Source organism: Sciurus vulgaris, assembly GCF_902686455.1.
Source record: "Sciurus vulgaris genome assembly, chromosome: 3".
NCBI lineage: Eukaryota > Metazoa > Chordata > Mammalia > Rodentia > Sciuridae > Sciurus > Sciurus vulgaris.
Window position 1 is genome coordinate 21,808,451 of NC_136463.1, and position 22,278 is coordinate 21,830,728.

General features: G+C 44.8%; 2 protein-coding genes across 2 annotated transcripts; both read left to right on the forward strand.

The window, feature by feature from the left end:
* Positions 1-355: 355 nt before the first annotated feature.
* On the forward strand, positions 356-5,074 carry LOC306657120 (keratin, type I cuticular Ha3-I). The gene is made up of 7 exons (XM_079132849.1): positions 356-753; positions 1,691-1,773; positions 2,289-2,445; positions 3,668-3,829; positions 3,920-4,045; positions 4,211-4,431; positions 4,606-5,074. Exons 1-7 carry the CDS (start codon positions 406-408, stop codon positions 4,721-4,723), a joined length of 1,215 nt encoding a protein of 404 aa, XP_078988975.1. The 5' UTR covers positions 356-405; the 3' UTR covers positions 4,724-5,074.
* An 8,193-nt stretch (positions 5,075-13,267) lies between these two features.
* Positions 13,268-20,184, forward strand: KRTAP17-1 (keratin associated protein 17-1). Its single transcript, XM_079132897.1, has 2 exons — positions 13,268-15,286; positions 18,020-20,184. The coding sequence occupies exon 2, from the start codon at positions 18,816-18,818 to the stop codon at positions 19,137-19,139; it is 324 nt and encodes a 107-aa protein (XP_078989023.1). The 5' UTR covers positions 13,268-15,286; positions 18,020-18,815; the 3' UTR covers positions 19,140-20,184.
* The last annotated feature ends 2,094 nt before the right edge of the window (positions 20,185-22,278 follow it).

The following is a 22,278-nucleotide window of genomic DNA, read 5'->3' on the forward strand; positions in this document are numbered from 1 at the left end:
CCAGGAGTCAGGGCCCTCATGCCAGGAGATAGAGCAGCAATCCTGTCCCTAGACCTGCCACACCCAACTAATGAAGGCCAGGGCTTTCATGAGTCCAGTTCTTTGAAGCCACACCATGAAGCTCTTACTTCATGACGCATGGCATGGCAGAGTCCTGACTTAGGGAGAAGCCCAAGTAAAGTCTTTTATGAGATGAGGGACTCTTCTGAGGAAACACATAACAAACAGAAGGGAAGGGCTTTGACGATCACCAAATGAGCAAAAAGAAAAAAGGGCTGCCTTAAATGTCCACACCCTCTGTGGAGGGGTATAAATGCTCACCAAAGGAAGGAGACCCACAGCGCTGTGGCTCGCAGAACTTGCATTCTGTCTTCAGCCGGGCACCTCTCGCACCCTCCCAGCACCATGCCGTACAACTGCTGCCTGCCCAACCTCAGCTGCCGCAGCAGCTGCTCCTCCCGGCCCTGCGTGCCCCCCAGCTGCCATGGCTGCACCCTGCCCGGGGCCTGCAACATCCCTGCCAATGTGGGCAACTGCAACTGGTTCTGTGAGGGCTCCTTCAATGGCAACGAGAAGGAGACCATGCAGTTCCTGAATGACCGCCTGGCCAGCTACCTGGAGAAGGTGCGCCAGCTGGAGAGGGAGAACGCGGAGCTGGAGGCCCGCATCCAGGAGCGGAACCAGCAGCAGGATCCCCTGGTGTGCCCCAGCTACCAGGCCTACTTCCGGACCATCGAGGAGCTCCAGCAGAAGGTGAGGGGGTGGGCACCATGTGTTCTTAGCAGGAAGCTGTTGGAAGAACATCCTAGTTACAATGTAAAACAACACAAGCTTCTGGTGGGATGAGGAGTTTGACGTCTGTGCTTCCATTTTATTTTTTGAAGGCTCGTCTACTTTCAGACTTGGGCCTGTTAGGTCTGGATATTGGCAAATAGTTTAGGTGAAACTAGCAGCACTTCAGATAAACAAGTTGTTCTTTAAAGCTGTCTCTGAATGCTGCCATGTATTTCCAAACCCTAGAATTATTACCCTGAGGTGAAAGAAAAGAACAGACCTCATGAAGAAAACTGAGCAAATGGATTAGGTCATTTTCTCTCTCCCTCAAGTGGGCATTGGGCTGCTCTGACCTCTGGTTACCTTTCTCTTCTGGACACTGAATTATTCCAACTCCATTGTCCTTACCTGGATGTCTCTGGGATCCTACTGGTGCACAGTGTCCAGTGAGGGGTACAGGAAATGATTGGCTAAACCCATAAAGATTGGAAACTATGTAGGAGGGAATGAATGGTCCCAAGTCATTTCGATGGCTAGGAGAGCATGGCAGCCTCCCCAACCCAGCTCTTGCAGTTCCTAGTTTACATATTTATCTTCCCTTCTCAGTTGAAAGTATCTTGAGGGCAGGATTCAATTTTTAATAAATAGGAATTGTTATCAGCTTCTTGGTATTGCTTATTAGGAAAGGAAGAGGAAGATAATTTGTTGATATTTTCCTTGCATATTTTAAGGTTGTTTTTTTTTCAAATTTAGTTTCTCAAATATTTTTTGAGCACCTATTTTATACCGATAGCATTACATAGTGTAATATAAGATACGCTGTGATGTGATCCTTCCCTGGAGTGAATTAGTAGAGATTGCCATTGGCAAAAATAACCAAGCCCTTGCTCATTTTAGAATGTTTTGGTGCTTCTAGATCCTGTGCAGCAAGTCTGAGAATGCCAGGCTGGTGGTGCAGATTGACAATGCCAAGCTGGCCTCAGATGACTTCAGGACCAAGTGAGTGGGCAAGTGGGGTGCTGCTTATTTATCCACTCTCCCTTAGCCTGTTGACAACACTGACATACATTGACCAAGTTTTTCTCCAAATGTTTCCCCACCACCCACAGAGCTCTTTCTCACTAGACCTCAGAGATCCCTCTTCCTGGATTCACCTTCCTTCCTCTTCCTCCTTCTCCTCTCTAGAGAGACATCCCAATCAGTTTGCCACAGTTCACCAGTGTAGATGACATGGTCCTCTGACATCCTGCTAAGCACAGAACACAGTCATGAGAATGTAGGAAATGAATCCCTGTTGGAAACCTCACAGTTCATGGGATTTTCTCCTCCTAAATCCACTGGTTCTTTAACAAAATAATTATCAGTGGATTTTCTTCTAGGACCTACCTAAAAGGACAAGATGGTTATAAAAACTACCAAGCCCGATTTCTAGTTTTCTGACCAATTGAAATCAAAGCAGAGTCAAGGCTAGGTGTACTCTTGCCAGCCTATCCCTGATCCTCCTCTGGTCACAGGTATGAGACGGAGCTGTCCCTGCGACAGCTGGTGGAATCAGACATCAATGGCCTGCGCAGGATCCTGGATGAGCTGACCCTGTGCAAGTCTGACCTGGAGGCGCAGGTGGAGTCCCTGAAGGAGGAGCTGCTCTGTCTCAAGCAGAACCACGAGCAGGTGAAGTTCCCTAGAGCACGGCAGAATCAGGCTCGCCAGGGCTGGGGTCCACCTGCCCTGGGCCGTGGGAGAGGCGGTGGGTTGAGGCTCAGTTAGCTCAAGAAACTATTCTCTAAACAAAAAGGAATTTGTAGAGAATGAATAATCTCAAAATCTGTGATAGGAGATTAGGATTTTTCTGCCAGGGGAGGGAATGAGGACGAAGGAGACTGGCCAACTCCATAATGAGGAAAGTTCAGCAACATGGCGGCCATGTAACCTCTTCTATGCTCAAGTCAGAGCATAGGCTGCAGCCTCTGTCTACTTTGTAACCGGAGAGGACAGGATGGCCTAGAGCCACCTAGCAGAGAGGGAAAAAGAGTTGAGCCAGAAACAGAGTACAATCATCCTCATTCCTGTCCAGAACTCTCTCTGCTATTCAGTGTTGTTGGGAAGAAACACAGGGCAAGATGCTCTTCATCCTTGGCTGGTCAGACATTTGCACACCTGAAATCCCAGAACAATGTTCGTGGTGACTTAATATTAATGGAAAACTTATTTTCTATCAAACATGAGGCTAAGCCTGTTAGAGTTCCAGAAGTAGTTCTTAAAGATGAAGACATTGAAAAATCCAGAAGCTTCTAGAAGTTATATTGTGAGTGGTAGAGATGACACACAATTCGTCTATCTGATATCCATCTTAACCCAAGTACCAAACATTGTGAAGAGATTAGCAGTGAAGTGAACAGATATTTATGTCCTTCAGCAAATTCTACACTGGTAGAATCAGTAAATCACTAAGTCTATTCTATTCTAAGATGGCAGATTTTGAAGGAAACATTCTTTATTTTCTCTTTAGCCAGATTTTGCCTTTTTATTGCCTAGACTTAAGAATCAAACTTAAGATACCTTGAGATATTCTAGCAAGATGGTTGAACTGGGCTTCTAGGGACCAGAATTTAAATTGTGGCTGATCACTTCTCAGCTCTGAGGCCAAATGACCACACTTCTCTGAAGAGAGGTGGTGCAGTAAATCCAAAGGGCAGGAGGAGGTTGTGGGTTTGAAGGTCCTTTATGAACTGGAATACCCAAATCAGCCGCTGAATATAAGATCCGGTCAGTGCGAGGTCAGAAGGAGTGGAACTGGTTGAAAACTTAAGAATGATTAGAAGTTCAATTGCATTCATTTAAGGAGAGATTGAGATCCTCTGTGATATGTAAAATTATCCCCTCCCTCCATCAGGAAGTCAACACCCTGCGCTGCCAGCTTGGAGACCGCCTCAACGTGGAGGTGGACGCCGCCCCCACTGTGGACCTGAACCGCGTGCTGAATGAGACCAGGTGTCAGTACGAGGCCCTGGTGGAAACCAACCGCAGGGAAGTGGAGGAGTGGTTCACCACCCAGGTGGGCATCTGAGCACGCAGCCACTCAGGACCCGAGGCCCAGGGCCCTCAGGCCAGGGTCTGATCCTGTCTCCTCCCTTGGGTGTTTCAGACCGAGGAGCTGAACAAGCAGGTGGTGTCCAGCTCAGAGCAGCTTCAGTCGTGCCAGGCGGAGATCATCGAGCTGAGACGCACGGTCAACGCCCTGGAGATTGAGCTGCAGGCCCAGCACAACCTGGTGTGTATTGTGCAGACCTGCTGGTGAGCAGTGTGAAGTCGGGGAGGCAGAGTCGCCTTTGGGTCACACTGTCCTTAGCCCTTTGAAGCTGGTGACTCTGCAAGCCCATGGAGAAATCCCTTAAAGGAGCTGCACCCTGATACTCCTTTGTCTTCCCTACCACAGAGGAACTCTCTGGAAAACACACTGACAGAGAGCGAGGCCCGCTACAGCTCCCAGCTGTCCCAGGTGCAGTGCATGATCAGCAACGTGGAGTCCCAGCTCTCTGAGATCCGGGCTGACCTGGAGCGGCAGAACCAGGAGTACCAGGTGCTACTGGACATCCGGGCCCGGCTGGAGTGTGAGATCAACACGTACCGGGGCCTGCTGGAGAGTGAGGACTGCAAGTGAGTACAGGGTTATTGATTCTTTCTTTGGGGCACTTGAAGCAGCAGTGGCGAGGAATAGTTTTCCTGATGGAAATGGCTTATCATTTCAACCATTTGACTCAGAGTGCTTTTAGCATTTTATTTCTTTAGTCCATTTTATTCTAACTAGATCCAATGATTTTATGTCTCCAGGCTTCCCTGCAACCCCTGTGCCACAACCAACGCGTGCGACAAACCCATTGGGCCCTGCGTTGCTAATCCCTGTGTCACACGAGGTCGGTGTGGGCCTTGCAGCACTTTTGGGCGCTAGAAGCCCTACTGCCAGGGGGAGGACAAGGACTTCAGTCACATCTCAACTCCAACAGTGACCACACTGGACACAGGAGAAACCGTTTATCAGCAGCACCTTCCAGAGGCTTTCCACTGCCTTTCCTGCTTGATTCTCGAGCACAAGAGAGTGCAAAGCCTGTCTTTTGAGTCCCACACAGAGATCTACAACAGGATCAAGTAACAACTATTGTCCTAATGACACATTTGCATGACATGTTCTGTGTTAGCAAAACTTATCTAAATGCACTTTGAAAATAATGACATTAAGTGTGGTACAGCTGATGGGCTACAGAGTGTAACTGGACTTAATCTTCTTTGTCACACTTTTGGTCTTTGGTGATGTAACAAAAATCCTTTTTTAATCCTCCTAATAAACTTATTCTGGCACAAAAATTATAGTTATCTGTTTCATAAATTCCAAAATTGGCTGCCTTTTATCAATAAAAGTAACCAGTGTTTTTTCATCAAATCAAAGTATTCACTCCAATATATGGTCTGACTTCCTTCCAAGGGAATGTCCCCATTGGATATCACCCATCAATTTTTTTTATATATATACCAGGGATTAAACCCAGAGGCATTTAACCCCAGGAACATCCCCAGTACTTTTTCTTTTTTTATTTGAGACAGGGCCTTGCTAAGTTGCTGAGGCTGGTTTTGAACTTGTGATCTTCCTGCTTCAGCCTCTCCAGCTTCTGGGATTACAGGGGTGTACTACTGTGCCCAGCTCACCTGTCAATCCTTTATTTATTTATTTATTTTTTTTGCGGTGCTGGGCATTGAACCCAGGGCCTTGTGCATGCAAGGGAAGCACTCCACCAATTGAGCTATATCCCCAGTCCTCACCTCTCAATCTTGGTAAGCACTAGAAGAAAGTAGAGCAGAATGATCGATGCAGGTTTGGGTGATAGTGGTAATCATGGTCAACACTGGTTTCTATGGTAGATGACATTTGAGTCGAGCCTGCAAACTGAGAAGGAATAGGTCAGAGAGAAAGAGTATTCCAGACACAGGAACCAGCAAGACAAGAGAGGGAACAGAGCTGAGACCTTTAAAGGAAGGGGGGGACCAGTGTGTCTTAGCAATGAGCTAAGGAGGAGTGGGCGGTGCCTGGGGATGGGGGGCTCAGCTGCTCTGGGGAGGACCTGATTTTATTTGGAGTGAAGACGGAAGGCTTGGAAGGGTTAAAGGGATGGATTGATAGACAACTTTGTTAAAGGGAGTGCTTGGGTGGCTGAGTGGGCGTAGGTGTTCTGAGCACCCAGGTTGAAGGCGGTAGGGTCGGGATGACAGTAACAAATCAAGTGTGTTGTTTTGTTTCAAGCAGTCACTGACATCGAACAACAGCTCACATTCCTCATTAGAAACAGGAAAGTCGGTCAGTGCCCAAAACTAACAGGATTGCTCAAACTTGAAGAAGATAGGATCGTGATGTGGCCTGCCCGGGTCATTGCGAAACTCATGCCTGGCCTTGCCTGGCCTCTGTCTGAGCCCACTGCAGGTGTGCAGAGGCAGCCGGCTTTCACTCTCGCTTTTTGCACAAGCAGGGACAAGCACCAGTCTTCAGTGGAAAGACTAGGGAAGATTTACAGCTTCCTCAATGACATATTTATAAGAAATTCAAAGTGCTCAGCAGTGGCCGGGACATGTTGGCATGAACGGCAGATGACGTTGTGTGGCAGCACTGGTGAAGTTAGTGGCCACCCTGGTGAACTAAAAGCTTGGGGTGCTACACGTTGGAACCTGAGTGATTAAGGTTGTAAAAATGATCAAAAGGTGAAAAGGATGTAAACCAAGCCCCAGAAAAATTGGGGTCTTGAAAATGGCTACTTTTAGTTTCAATCGGAGCTGTGTCCTCTCTCTGGAGCTCAGCCCTCGGTGTGGTATGTGGCCTTTCAGAGCCTCAATTTCTTAAGCTATGAAAATGGGGGAATAATATTCACCTCATTGCTTTAATCTTTTAAAAATAAAAATTGGAATGCTGTTCAAAGCTAACCTGATGCATAGGAAGTGCTCAGGAAACAGAGTTTCTCTTTGCTTCCTTAGGGACCCTGAGGAAATTGTTTTTGTATGTCCTGGCCTTATTTCCTATTGCTCAGGACAGATTCAAAGGCTTAGCTGACACAACCCATTTGGACCCACGTGGGAACCTGGTCTCAAGTTCCCTTGAGCTGAGGGCCACCAAGAGGGTAGATGGGACAAGAAAGTGAGGGATCTGAGTTCCAGGGCTGCAAACTGGAGAAAAATGAATTCAGATAGACATCTGTGCACACCTGCCTACTCATGGATGTACCACAGTGTGTGTGTGTGTGTGTGTGTGTGTGTGTGTGTGTGTGAACTCGTGTTTGCACGTGCATGTATTGTGTTAGGAGGAAGATCATGCTGTCTTCCTCCTAGTATGATCATAATAATTATCATCATTATAATTTCATATCTGCTCTTGAAGACTTCATTGTTGGTTAGTTGCAGAGTCTTGGGGGCTGCTCACTGTCCAGAAAAGTATGAGAGAAGGTTGATTATCTGCACCTTGGATGCTGGGAGCAGAGCTGTGTGTGGTCTTTGGTCAAAGAGCCAGTTCGGGTGGGTGGGCAGAGGTCACCTTGAGAGGTACTGCTGCAGGCTTTGTGGTAAACGCAATTACATACCAACCCAGAGTGCAATCCCTCTGAGAAGGGCGGACTCTGGGGGTGGGGGAAGAGGACACAGATGAAAGAGTTTCAAGTCTGTTCTTGATAAATACTCTGTTAGATTCATTGCCCCAGGCAGCGTATCTTGAACAGAAATGCAGGGACCCACAGAGGTGGGCTGGTGGAAGGAAGATATTGCCTGGTTGAGAGACAGATGGGCTGGGGAAGCATCCAGAATCTTGCAGACAAGATATGGTAAGTTCTGTTTGGCTTTTGGATGCCGAGGATTTTAGAAAAGCCCACCTCTGCCTTACTGCTATGCACTGACTGGGGGTTTGCAGTCTGGCTCTGAGGTTGGCCCTGGAAGAAAGTCGGGGGAGAGCAAGGAGGAGGAGGAAGACAAGAAGAAAGGGAAGAGGCAGGAGAGGAGAGGGGAGAGAGGGAGGAGGGAGGAAGGAAGGAAGGAAGAAAGAAGGAGAAGTGAGAAAAAAGAAGAAAAAGAAACAGGAAAATTTTTCGGTAACAATTTGTAAATTGTCAGTTTGTCACTGGATCTTTGTGGCCCTGTGTCTTCCACGACCTTGCCTTCACCTCCTGTTTCTGGTCCCATGTTTACTCCTTGGATTTACTAGAGTTACCTTTCCTGGTTCTGGTCTTTGGTGCCCCCAGGACATCATTTGCCCCTCTCCTAGCTTTTCCGGGTCTTGGCCTCCCAGCCAGGTCTCTACGACCTATTTTAGTAAGAGACAGGCTGCCTGACGGGGTGGATGGAGCCACACAGGTGCTGATTGTCAGTTTCAGTGCAGCCTGCTTCTGGGTGCTCTTGAGCTTTGTGTAACCCCTAAGCACCGTGTATAGCAATCTTGCCACACTCGCGCATCCAGGCCATTATCCCTGCTAGACTGACCCTCAAGTCAGCTAATTTAAAATACTTTGAAGGATTTTCACATTTAAAAACAGATTCTGCAAGGGCTGGGGAGGTAGGTCAGTGGTAGAGTGCTTGCCTGGTATACCTGGTTCAATCCTCAATATGGGGCCAGGGCAGGGGGCAACTGATTCTTGCGGTGCCTTAATGACAGGGACATAGGAGGGAACACACTAGGTGCTCAGCAAATAATTAACAACATACCTGCTTGATACTAATAACCCATCTGGGTCAGATGAAGAAATGAAGCACAGAGAGGTTGCTGGAATAATGTCATGCAGCAAAAATGTTCTTACTTATCGGCGAAATTGCACTTAGGTGACTTTGAGTGAATCAGGGAACAGGCAGGCATATGAGTATCTTTTACTGATGAGAAAGGAGTAATCCTTCTCTTAACTGGGTCACTGTGTTCTTTGAAGGTGGTGTCTTATTCCTACACTAACAACCATGACATTCATAGGATTAGGCAGGAAACTTCATCCTAAAAGAAGTTTGGTGGCAGGAGTAGTTACAGAAAGCAACTTTTGAATCAAGCTCAATACAAACAAGAAATTAAAAACCTAAGTAACTTTTCCATGTGCTAATTGAATGCACACCAGAAGGTTTTTTTTTTTTTTTTTTTTTTTTTTTTTTTTTTTTTTTTCCCAGTGCTTCTCCAAATGCTTAAGGGGAGATCTAGAAAATTTCCGGGCCCACTCTGGTCATGGTGCTCAGGGACTCAGCCTTAGCCTTGTCCTTACTGGTTCTCTCTCTAGAGAACTGGGCGTCTCTGGTTAGACAGAAAGCTTGAGCGGCCTTTGAACCAAAGTTGATCAAATGTAAAAACACAAGGTATCCATTCTAGAAAGTTCTGAATTCTAGTTGAGAGAATTAGGAAATGTCTAAAGAATCTTTTTTTTTTTTTTTTTTTTTCCTTTTATGAGCATTAGGTTAAAATGATAATGAATATAAGCCTGGTGAAAAAAAGCAAGCCTTTTGGTTGGACTAAGGAGTTCTGGCAAACTCACACTGATTGCATATCCAATTAAATAAGTTGATTGAAAATACCAGTTCATATTTATGCCTACATCTAAGAAAAATCCTGGATTTACAGACACATTGTAGAACCAGGATAATCCATGATCGTGTTTGTCTCTGGGAAGGAGAAATCCGAATGAGAATGAGTATGAAAACCAAGGAAGTCCTCGATGTTACCTTTAATCCCATCTTTATTTGATTTGAAATCCACTTAGAGTGAACACAGAAAAACATGAATAGCCACAAAACCTGGCAGCACGGGTTTAAAAAATATTTTCTCTGTTCCTTTTTTGTGTCAATCAGTGTATGCTACTTTACAGTTACCCCAGTAACAACCCCCCAATTTCCAAAATCTCCTTGGAATAAGAATTTATTTCTTGCTCAAGCTCTAGGTCCAACGTGAGTCAGGAGGAGGACTCTAACAGTCATGCTTCCCCAGATCTCAGACTGGCAGTAGCTCGGACTTTAGAGACTTCCACACATCTGCCTGGCAGGGTGAAGAAAAGCTCATAAAGCTTTATTCTGGAAGTCAACATGCTTCATTTCCATTCACAGGTTATAGCGAGTCACTTGATCATGCCCAGTTTCGAAGCAGACAGAACACCAGTACATTCCTACCATGTTCCTGAAAGGAAGAGAAATATTTGGTGGATAGTGATAATGATTACCAGGTTCATTTTTCTCGGAAATATTATTTGTAGGAATTGTCAAGGTGAAGTGATGGTGTGTTCCTCCTAAAGGATTGGCATTTATGCCAATTATGTCTGCCAGTGTGTGTTAGGACACTACCACACAGGGGTTTCTTAATATTCACGGCCTGGAGTTGTGGTTTTCTTTTATTTTTCTTTTTTTTTTCTGTTTTTTTTTTTTTTTTTTTTTTTTTCTTTTGGTACTGGGGATTGAACTCAGGGGCACTCGACCACTGAGCCACATCCCCAGCCCGATTTTGCTTTTTATTTAAGAGACAGGGTCTCACTGAGTTGCTTAGTGCCTCGTTTTTGCTGAGGCTGGTTTTGAACTCGAGATCCTCCTGCCTCAGCCTCCAGAGTCACTGGGATTACAGGTATGTGCCACTGCTCCCAGTGACCTGGAGTTTTTTGAATAATCCAGATAATGTGTAAGGTGACCTGGAGTTTTTTGAGTCATCCAGGTAATGTGTAAGGTGACCTGGAGTTTTTTGAGTCATCCAGGTAATGTGTAAGGTGACCTGGAGTTTTTTGAGTCATCCAGGTAATGTGTAAGACAAATTTCTTTATAGGGGAGGGTCCTGATGATAAGAGTGGGAGGATTGAGTTTCTTTCTGGGTCACTGTGAAACAAGGGAGTGGCCCTTTGATGACCCGATTTCATGGGGTAGAGGGTTTCCTAGAGGTGTCTCTACCCCTGGGTGGTTCCTGGAGTTTGTCTTCCATTTCTGTCACCCTTCAGGGGCATGAAGACTGTGATTTAAGTTTACCAAGTTCAGCAAAAAATGCCCTTGGGGGAGAAGCAGTCTCAGTGCTCAGTTTACCTGTTACTGTTACTTCATTTGGTGATGATTATTTGGTAGTTCATCTTTCTTGATGAATACACACTCACATACATGTACATGCATATATATTTTTTCTTTTTCTGGCACTGGAGATTGAACCCAGGGGCACTTTACCACTGAGCCACACTCCCAGCTCTTTCTATTTTTTTATTTTGAGATAGGGTCTCATTAAGTTGCTTAGGGCCTTGCTAAGTTGCCAAGGCTGGCTTTGAAATTGTGATCCTCCAGCTTCAGCCTCCTAAATCTCTGAGGTTACAGGCATGGGCCACTGTGCCTGGATTTTTTATATTTTTTAAGAAGACTCAAATGTTTTTAAAAAGATGACATATTTGGTTGTTTGCATCACATTGATTAATACCAGCCTGCCTTCTCATCTGAAATAGAAACTATGTAGTTGTTCTGTTTGATACAGGAGCTAGTAGTCTCCTGTGGTTATTTCAATATAAATGCAAACATTAAATGAAACTAAATATTCAGATTGTCCATCACAATAGTGATTGGCAATGATGACAGGTGGAAGGTGGCAGGGACCCCACAGTCTTTGAGTTGACACTAGAAGGTCATCTCACGTTCAGTTATGGTTCTATTTATTTAGCAGGTATTTATTGAGTGCCCACTCTACAGTAGGCACTGTAAGCTGGTGACTAAAACAGCCATGATGGCTGTGTCTCTGTCATTGTGCAACTTAGAATCACTTATAGATAGTCTGAGTTGAAGGCTTGCCTTAAGATAAACAGGTAATTTTCTGTGATTCCCTCAGGAAAGCCAGACATAGAAGAAAAAAAGGATGAGCTTCAGAAGCACTTAGATCTGGGTTTGAATCTGATCCCTGCATCTTCTACTTAAAATATTTGCCCTCCATGAGCCTCAGTTTTCTCATGTACAAAGCAAGGATGGGCTGGAAGTGTAGCTCAGTGGGAGAGCACTTGTCAAGCATGCAGAGGCCTTGGGTTTAATCCCCAGAGCCACAAAACAAACAAACAGCAACAAAAGCAAAGGAAAACTACTAACGCTTATTGTATATAGCTATCTTAAATGTTAATCAAGAAAAGCCACATAAGATATAGGCCCTCGATGCAGGGCCTGGCACATGGGAGGGGCCGATACTGTGCTTCCTTTGCACAGGATGGTTAATTGGAAACACGATTTAAGTCAATGCTATGTAAATATAATGATTTCTCATGTTAAACCAAATTTTTGTGTAGTTGCTTCTGGGGAAACCAGCATGAGGACCCATCTTGTGAGCATCTCAGAAAAGAACAACAAACAGAAAATTCCCAAACCACTAGAAATGACATGTGTAAAGCCCTCAGGTGAACACTAGAGGCCACCAGAACAGAGGGCATGCCTTGGTTTTGATGACCTTAGCATCCTGTTCTTGCACAAGCAAGAACACTGAAGTTCTCCAATTAAGATGAAAAGACTATTTTTTTTTTTTAAAGCAGTATCTTCCACACACCAGAATACATTCCTGACAGGTAAGAGTCATTAAGTACAAAAAAAAAATGCAACCATAAAAACTAGAATATATAAAGTGGAAGGCTGTCTGATTTGAGGAGGGGGAAGGAACTTTTGACACATAAAAGCTGCAGGAAGAAAACAATAAATGAATTTGTCCGCATAGACAGAAAAGTCCTCACACAGACATAATTCAAAGGACAGGCTGGGACAAATTTTGTGACATGTGTGAGTGACACAGTGAAAAAGTGATTACTTTGCATGAATTTAGATTTTATAACTAAATTAGGAAAGATGAATAGCTTAATTAGAAAAATCAGCAGAAGCAGATCATTTCCAAAAGGAGAAACAGCAAGCTATAAAACAAATGCACTAATAATTAAATAAGTACAACTAAAACTCTACAATATAGAATTCATGATTGGCCTATCCAACTGACAAGGAGATTTAAGAAAAAATACGTGATTGGCATTGGTGAAAGCACTATGAAGTGGATACGAATGGGGAAAATCTTTCTGGGGAGTGATTTAAAAATATTTATTAATGTCCTTATAATTATTAACATGCTGAAGGGCTCAGTAGCTACATATTTAGGAATTTATTTTAGGGAGATATGAAAGATACAAAATCCACATTTAAAGAATTTCTTAGTGTTTTGCTTTTAATACCAGAAAAGTAAAACCAGCCGGTATATCCAACAGCAGAGAAGATTTATATCAACTGGAAAATAGAAATTCTCATATTTAATGATCAATACACTCATGAGTTTTTTCTCAAGTATGATATTCAGTATACAAATCAAATTGTATATACGTTTTTAATTGTGAAAAAAAATATGTGAGAAGACCTTTGGTGTTAATTTTGTTCCTCAATTTCTTGGACCATTGCTCTTTCTTCATGAAGTGGGCAGCCATGGGGACTTTCCGTAGTCACTGCCCCCAGGGTGGGGTTATTACTGTCGACAGGCAGAGAGAGGCAATGCTTAGTTAGGCAATTCAAAGTGGACTCTGATGGTAGAAGAGAGTGAATGGTCTGAGTTTACATAGAACTGACTCTGCTATTCCTATAACTTAAATGAAGGTTTGAAATAGATTTAAGCCATTTTAGAGAAAATGAAGTTTTATATTTTTAACATACCTTAGAACATAGACTTGGAAATTAGCACCTGATATAGATGTATGTATGTATGAATGTTTATCTACATTCACATAAACATTGATATGCAGTTCTTTAGAATAGAACACTAAAAGAAAAACTTGAATATTAGTTGTAAATATCCTTTGTTGTGGAATTATAGATTAACTTTTCTCTCTTTTATTTTTTGTTTTTGAATTGTTTAGAAATTTCACAGTAAACAGGTATGGAATTTGTTAATATAAACACTTTACATACAGCAACCTGAAAAAATACTTACAACTCCTAATACAGATAAAGCTTGTGTTTCGTTTTATTATTTAATTTCATTTCATATCACTTTTTCATCTTTCTTTTTTCAGCAAAGAGGCAGTATCTTTATTCTGCAAAGACTATGGACATAGTTAGGAAAAAAAAAAAAAAAAAACTTGGATCTTTTTGTAGCTAAATGAGTACTGACAGGTCACAATTTCCAAAAGAAAAAGGAGTACAATTAGTGGGGAGACACATGGGAACACGTTCCTCCACTCCTCTGTAGTAAAACTTTCATTTTCTATCACACTTCCTATCAAAGAAAAAGACTAATGGCCCAAGAGAAAAATGGGCGATGGAGATGAAAAGATAATTACAAGAGAAGGAACATAAACAGCTTTCAAGCATATGAAATATTGTTCAATTTCATTCACAATAATAGAAATGCAAATTAAAACTATTGCAAGATTCCATCTTTCTCCTATCAGATTGGCAAGGTCACATCCCTTGATGATGCATGCATTGTGTTGGTGACGCATGAGAAGACAATCTTACACATTGCTCATGGGAGTGAAAATTGGTACAAACTTTGTGAAGGGTGATTTGCCATCAAAATAGCAAATTCAAGAATCCATCAATCTGGCAATTTCTCTTCTAAGAGTTTATAGCAGGGATGTAGCCAGATATGTATGGAATGGCTCAGGCACACTGTTATTCATTGCAATATGGTTACAATAGGAAGATATCAGAAATGTTAGAAGCAACTTAAATGGCTCTCACAGGGAATAAATATACATTGCTGATACAATAGAATACTATGAAGAACTTCTTCATGTAGCCATATATAACGATCTCTAAGACATCTTAAGGAGCGGGAGGACCAGAGTCAATCACAGTGTGTATAGTTCTCTGATGGGACGCAGAGCCAGGTCCTTCCCGGGGCTGGCTCGGTCCCAGGAAGGTATCTGCGTTTGCTGCCGGCTGCAGCGCCCTGCAACTCCTCAGCACACAGTCCAGAGAGCTGGGCTCTTGTCGGGACGGAGGGGAAAGGAAGATAAGCAGGCCCAGCACCAAGTCCAGCCAGCCCTGGGCCTCCAGGCAGGGAAAGGACAGCAGTGAGAAGCGAGGGACCCATAGGGGTCACCAGAAGCCCGCCCAGGTGCTAACACCTAGCACGCCTCTCATCTGGGCTGGGCTCACCAAAGTGCAGCAAATACAGAGATGCTACCAAGACCTGGGAAACCACGACTCCAAGGAGGGAACCAGAAGTTGGAGAAGGAGAAAGGGGAGGAGGAGCCCTCGGAGGAGCAGGAGCCGTGCCCTGGGCCGGCTCGCAAACCGGGGGAGCCGGTTCCTTCTGGCAGCGGATCACTTGCTCTGCAGCTCCCCCCGCCCCCCTCCTCTCCCTGCCACCCCCCTCCCGCCCCCGCCCACAGGTGGCCACTGGCTCCCAGAATGCAGCAGTGCTGCGCCCTCGACCCCGCCCCCTCAGGGCACTGCAGGTCGGCCCCGGCGGGACCTTGGACGCTGTGGAGAGTAGTTTTTTCTGGTCTCAGTTCCCTCCACCCTTCTTCCCACCCGGGGAGGCACACTGGACACGGTAATACATTCGCCACCCCCCCCCCCCCCCTTGCTGGCTGCATCCTCTTACTCTGGGTCTTTGGTTTGGGGCAGCCCTTCTTCTCTGCCCCTCCACTCTTCTCTCTGCCTTTCCCTAAAAGATCAGCGCTCCCTTGGCCTAAAAGGGGTCCAAGTCCCATCTCATTTGATATGTCCACTCCCCTGTACTGGCAGTAGCACGTGTGGCCAGTGAAGGGTGTTATTTGGCCAGGAGGAGAACCCCAGCCCACCTGTGTCCCTCACTAGGTGGGTCTTACTCCACTTTTCTTCCTCCCCTACCCGTCTAACCCCTGCACTTGGTTAGACAGCCCCTCCTGGGTACAGGAAGGGAGGAAGGGGTGAGTCCTCTACCCCTACTCACAGGGGTCCTGGCCCACCTTGCCCTCACCCTGGGGACTGAGCGTCTGTGGCACCAATGGAGAGGCAGAGTCACCTCTTAAAACTAGGTGAGGTTCGGGGGGCCCATGGTTCTCTGTGACCACTGAGATGGGGGGTAGCTCACCCAACCCTCTCTGTCTCCATGCTACACCTTTTCCCCTTTTCTCCAAGGGGTATTGATAAGGAGGAGCCCACCCCTGTGACCCTCCCTACCCTCCAAAATTCTGGATCTAACTCTCCTGTGTTCACAAACTTGTTCACTGAACAATTGTCTGTCTTTGTTCAATTTCTGGCCTCACTTCTACCCACAATCCCTTCCCCGAGTTGGTCTTTATGGGGAAGGGGGCCTGGGGTGCAGTGGCCTGGGCTACCTATTACTTCAACCTTTAGGATACTGCAGCAGATTGAGGGGGTGTGCCCCACATTGATCACTGAAAGTATAGGAGTTCTCTTATCCCTCATGCTGGTAGGGAGAGGCTGCCTTATTTATCCTAGCCTAGGGGGTCCCCATCTGGTTTCCTATTTGCTGTTACTTGAATAAAATAATTCTTTTCTGGGAAAAAATCACAATACGTATATTATGCTACCATTTATGTAATGAACAAAATGCACCTGTATCTCTTTGCTGGTGTGCGTATAATAGCTAGTGTTTATGCAACCACACGAGGCTAATCATTGTTCTATGTGTATATGTATATATATTCACTCATTTAATCACAATAGCTGTATAAGATTGGCACTATTATTACCACAATTTCCAGTGTATAGATGAGGCAATTGGTGCACAGAGGGAGCAAGTAATTGTGGGAGCAGAGAGAGGGCGAGTAGGAGGCAAGAGAACTGAATGATGGGACAGAAAGTTGAGGAGGACTTTTCACTGCATATACCTGTGTATCTTTTATCCTTAGTCAGTTTTTGCTACTATAACAAAATACCTAAAACTAGGTAACTTTATAAAGAAAAGAAGTCTGTTCAACTCACAGTTCTGGAGATTTAAAGGCATGAGGCTTGGCTCTGGTGAAGTCTCTTGGCAGAATGGTATCATAAACAGCAGGCAAGTATGCAAGAGGGGGATATCATATCACCAGACAGGAAACTAGAGAGTGGTTCAAGGGGCAGGGATCAGGCTTTTATAAGAACTAGCTCTCAACAGAACTCCAGGAGAGCAGCATTCCCCTGTGGGGGTGGTATCAAATGCCTAAGGAGTCCTACTAGGTCCCACCTCTGAAAGACCCTGCCACCTCTCCCATCACCACACTGAGGACCAAACTCCCAAAACATGAAGCCTTGGGGGGGACACACTCAAACCTTATCCAAACCACAGCACCTTGCGAATGTATACCTTTCATAAAAACAAATAAATAAAAGGTTACAGCTCTTGTGCACCTTGTTGTATTGTACTCCCTAGAGGTGTCCATCTGCAGACCTCAAACTGCGTAAATAACTTTGGGCTGGGGAAGGGAACATCTGGATATGGGTCGAATCCATCATTGATGTGTCCTCTCTGGACCTTGGTATCATCTTCCACAAAACACAAGTGCTTGGGTGCATGGTAATGGTGGTATTACATCATATCTGTGTTTTCTAAACTATTTGACAATCCAGCTCACCTTAGAAACTTTAAAGTATGTAGCTTCCAAAGCTCTCCTGAGCACATATTCTGATTTAGCATAGAACTGGAGTGCAGTTTGGAGATTTGCATTTTTCAAAAGCCACCTGAGGCAATTCCAGTGTGAAAATGGGTTTAGAAACCCTGGACCAGATGACCTTTCAGGGCTTCTTCCCACTTCTGTGAGGTAGTGACTGTGGTGTCAGAACCAATTTGCCATTTGCCCTTCTCTCCCCCACCTTCCTCCTCTCCTCAGTCCTTCTAGCTCCTCTTAGAGGCTGCCTCCCTCCCAGCCCATCTCAAAAGGAAAGGGAAATGAAAAGGAGGGGCTGTGTCCTTTGATCTTGATTCCCATCCTCCAGTCCCCCGACTTAGTGGGTATTGTATTCCAGAGGGCCGAGCCCGTCAGCTCCAGAGCTGCCATTATCATTCCAAGAGAATGACAAGGTACTGGAGTCTAAAATTCCAAGACAGGAATTTTGAACCATCTCCGAATTTACACACGGACCTTATTCCTCTGTGGATTCTAATCTTTTCCCAAAGACATCCTATTTCCTGGGATGACCCTCTGGGTATTTTACATACTAATCTCAAGTTCTGCAGGGTGGTCTACAAGGTTGGGATTCTTTTTAAAAAAGTATACAGCATTCCCATTTTGATGCACTGTTCTGGGTAGTCAGTGATCACTCCTCCCTCCCTCCTGCACCTCTTCCTCCTCACATCAAGGCCTGGGGCCAGGGGCTGGGAAGTTCTCAGCACCGCTCTTCTCCAGCATGTAGAGAGAAATCTGAGGGTTCAGTTCACTCTGCTGCTGAGAGGGAATGTGGTTCCCCAGCCTTGTGCAGTTTTATGGTGAGTCTTTCTCCATTTCACAAGTCGGTTATTACTCGTGATTGATGCTCACCGACCAAGCCCAAACAAACGTGCGCGGCACACTCCACATACCACACACACAGACACAAATATTTGCCAGGCTCACATGGGCTGGGATGAAGATGCCATTTCCACCTGGGAGGAGCCCCGTGATCAGACCTTCGGCTGCAGCCTCTGCCCATGGCGGAAGGAACCAGGGCATCCAGCTTCCACCGCTCTGGTTTCTAAGGACTGGCATTCTTGAAACAAGGTGCACTGCTGAGTGCCGGGGTCTTCCCTTACCCCCAGAGAAGATGCGGGAGCGGAGCCCACACTCCAGAGCTCCAGACTGTGGCCAGCCTCTTCTTCCTCTCCTCAACCTGGGCTAATGACAGGTCTTCTTGTAGATGTATTTTTACCCTCTGGACAAATAGCAGTTGGGACGAGTGGGGCTTTTTTATGAGTCGAGGTACTCGGGGCTGGAAAATAAACAGCCAGCTAATGAGACGTTCTTATGGAAACTGGCATAAATAATAACAAAGCAAACATCCTGTCTCTTGTGCCAACACCCCCGGGTGAGGGGATATAAAAGCTGCGGTCCTGCTGGCCACTGTCAGACCTGGGGGAACTCCGGCCGCGTTGCTGACCTGCAAGCTGACCTGCTGGGACCATGGGGTGCTGCCCAGGGGATTGCTTCAAGTGCTGCACCCAACAAGACTGCTGTGAGGAGTGTTGCTGCCAGCCCGCCTGCTGCGGCTGCTGCGGGTCCTGCTGCGGGTCCTGCTGCGGTTGTGGAGGCTCTGGCTGTGGAAATGGCTGCTGTGGATCTTCTTGCTGTGGATCTGGCTGCGGGGGCTGCGGAGGCAGTGGCTGTGGAGGCAGTGGGTGTGGAGGCAGCTGCTGTGGCTCCAGCTGCTGTGGCTCTGGATGTTGTGGCTCCGGGTGCTGTGGCCCTGTGTGCTGCCAGCCCACACCTGTATGCGACACGAAATGAAGACCTTTCCCGTCCCCACCGAGGCGGTGCCAGTGACAGCCTCCATCTGCTCCAGCTGGAGACCCCCTTGTCTCCAGGACCCTCCCTGGCCCCAAGACACTGTCTTGCCTCTCCTGTCACTTGTAGAGGAGAGCTTGTTCTCCAGTGCCTGCCCTGGTGCTTCCAGGCACTGAGAACAAGAGTCGTTTCTTGGTGAGAAATTAAAACTGGGTCTCGAGGAAGTGATCCCTGAGTTCAAAGGGTGAATTCCCATGGCTTTATTTGCAAAAAGTTCAATACCTTGTCACTATAAGTCATTCTCTTATTCGAGGTGTCTTTGGGACTGATCTTCCTCCCTAGCTTTCTGCTGCTTTGGAGTTTAAAAAAAAAACAACAACCCAAAAAACAGAAAACAATCAAAAAACTTTGTTAACCTCTTAATAAATTCAAGTGTGCTGGCATAACCCGATCAGTCCTCTCGCCTCTTCCTTCAGCTCCTCCTGGGGACTAAGTTAGGAAAATTTACTCTGGCAATTCACTAGGACTTTTGCAATGTGCTTTGTGGATTATCTACGTCAGAATCACCAGGGGCTAACTGGAGATTCTGCCCCTGTATACAGAATCAGAATCCACAGGAACGTGGCCTGGGGATCTGTGTTTTTAACAAGAGCCTCAGGTAATTCTTTGCGCTGAAGTTAGAGATGCGCGGATATAGATGGAAGCTTCCATTATGCTGCATGAGATTTGCTTGGGGAGTCTTTTAAGAATACAGAAACTTGGGCCTCACTGTTAGAGATCGTATCCGTTAGCTTTAGGATCTAGGGTATCCTGGGACCTGCACTGTTAAAAGTTCTGGGGTAAATGCTGACACTGGACAGATTTGGTCATGATTGAGGGCCTGGCTTCCTTTTGCATAGAAGTCCTCCTAGGATAATTGAGTGGGAGACCATCTGGCTTGGTAAGAACTTTCTGGAAAAGTCAGGGAAGGTAAAACAAGTTTGGTTCTGAATGGATGGGATTCCTGTGGCAAGACTGTATGAACCCAGGTCCTAGGGATGTTCTGGGCACCCAGTTCCTCCTCTAGCCTCATGCCCTGGCTTGGTTTCCCTATTTTTGCCTTGGAACCAAATGTATTTCTAATATGGGGGAAGGTTAAGCGCACATCTGCTAGGAAGATTGAAGTAGGTGTGGGAGCCCAGCCAAGTTACAACCCAAAAGAGAGTTGATTCAGCCTCTTGCTGGAAGTGTTCTTCAGTCACATATGGAAGAAAACTAAATGCGTTCTTGCTCTAGAAAAACAATGTTGGTTTTTAGTCCTGCAAAGCAATGCTTCATTGGATAAGCAGGCAAGCAAAACTATTTGTTTTAGTTATATCAGTGGTTCCTAAAAATAGAAAAAGCTATAGAAAAATATAAAGAAGAAACAATAACCTCCTGAATGCTGACAGTTTATTACTGAGATCTATCTCTTGCTAGCATATTTATAAATAAAACTGGAATTATGCTGATTCTACTTTTTTGCTTTTTAAAAATTGTCTGTTTCATTTTTTACAAGTCAGTTTTATTGATATATTGTTAGGTAGCAGGTAGACATGAGCAGTGAGATCATGGAGCTTAAAGGTTTAATTCTACAGGTGGAGCCTATGTGCTAACTCGCAGAGTGTTTTTCTTTGAAAGAGCTTACATGGGCCATTCTGACCCAGCTGTGGTTTAAAAAGATGACAGCATGGTACAAACCTTGACTAATAAGCTTGCTATTTCCAGGGTTGTTCTTTACTCCGAGGGATATAGGTCCTAAAACTCCTCTGCTGATAAAAAGAACACAAGTCACCCTGCTCCAAGCTGGAGCTGGATGAAAGAGGGTCTTTGTGACCTTTATACAAACCAAAGTGACTGGGAGTCCCTTTAGGTAGAAAATGTGCATTGGGGATTTAAAAATCAGACACAATTCCTCTGTCAGTCAATAGCTAAGAGGTAGTGCTTGGGCGCAATTCTCCAGAAACCTCCCCTTTTAGCACAATAAAATTGATCTCACAAAGAAGTGAGATGTTGCTTTCCTGAGGGGACCCGCTCTCTCACTAGGAGGTGAATCCCCCCTCTTTTTCTTTCTCTTCTAATAAACTTTGCTATAATTTTTATTAAGCCTGTGTCTTGCTTGAAATCCTCTCTTGCAAATACTCAAGAGCTGAGAGTACAACACAATCTCTGTTATCAATATAACAAAGGGTACAGTTTGATGACATTTGACACTTGTACATATGATACCTATGTTATCACTACTGTACTTTAGACATGAAACTTTCCATCATCCTCCAAATTCTCCATTTCCCCTTTTCAGTCATCCCCTGTGGCCAGTCCCTGGAGATCAGCAGTCTGTTCTTTATACCATTGAACACTTTGCCATTTCTAGAATTTCATATGAAAGAAACAATACAGTGTAAACTCTTTTTTCACTTGGTATAACGTTTTTGATATTTGTCCATATTGTTGCAGGTATTAATAGTTCATTCCTTTTTATTGAATAGTATTCCATTGTATGTATAAAAACATGCATCCATTTACATCCGTTTAAACATTCATTTAAAAACCTATTCACCTATTGATGGGTATTTGGGTTGTTTTGAGTTTTTGGCTATTATGAATAAAGCTGGTAAAAACATTTGTGTATGAGTTTTTGTGTGGACTTGTGTTTTCATTTATTTCAGATACCTTGGATTTGGGTTGCTAGGAAAATGATAAATAAATGTTTACCTTTGTAAGAAATGATCAAAGTGCTTTGCAAAGTGGATGCACCATTGTGTATTCCAGCCAGCCATGTCTGAGAGTTTCAGTTGCTCCATATCCTTGCAAACACTTGACATTACCAGTCTTTTAATTTTATAGCTATTTTAGATTGTATGGTCATAGCTTATTGTCATTTCATTTTTTTTTTTTTTTGGTTTTATCTAAAAAGTCATTGGTATTAATATGTCTTGTTTTTGGAGAGAATATGAGATTTGACTCTACCCTGGTTCAGTTTCAGGCTCTAAAGTTTAAGTAATTTTTGCTCTGGATGGAATTAACCTCTTAGGAACTGATATTTTAATCCTCAGGATAAGGCCACAGCTATAGCAGGTGTGTGGTGTGTGACCGTGTGACAGACTTGCCAAGAGACCAGTAG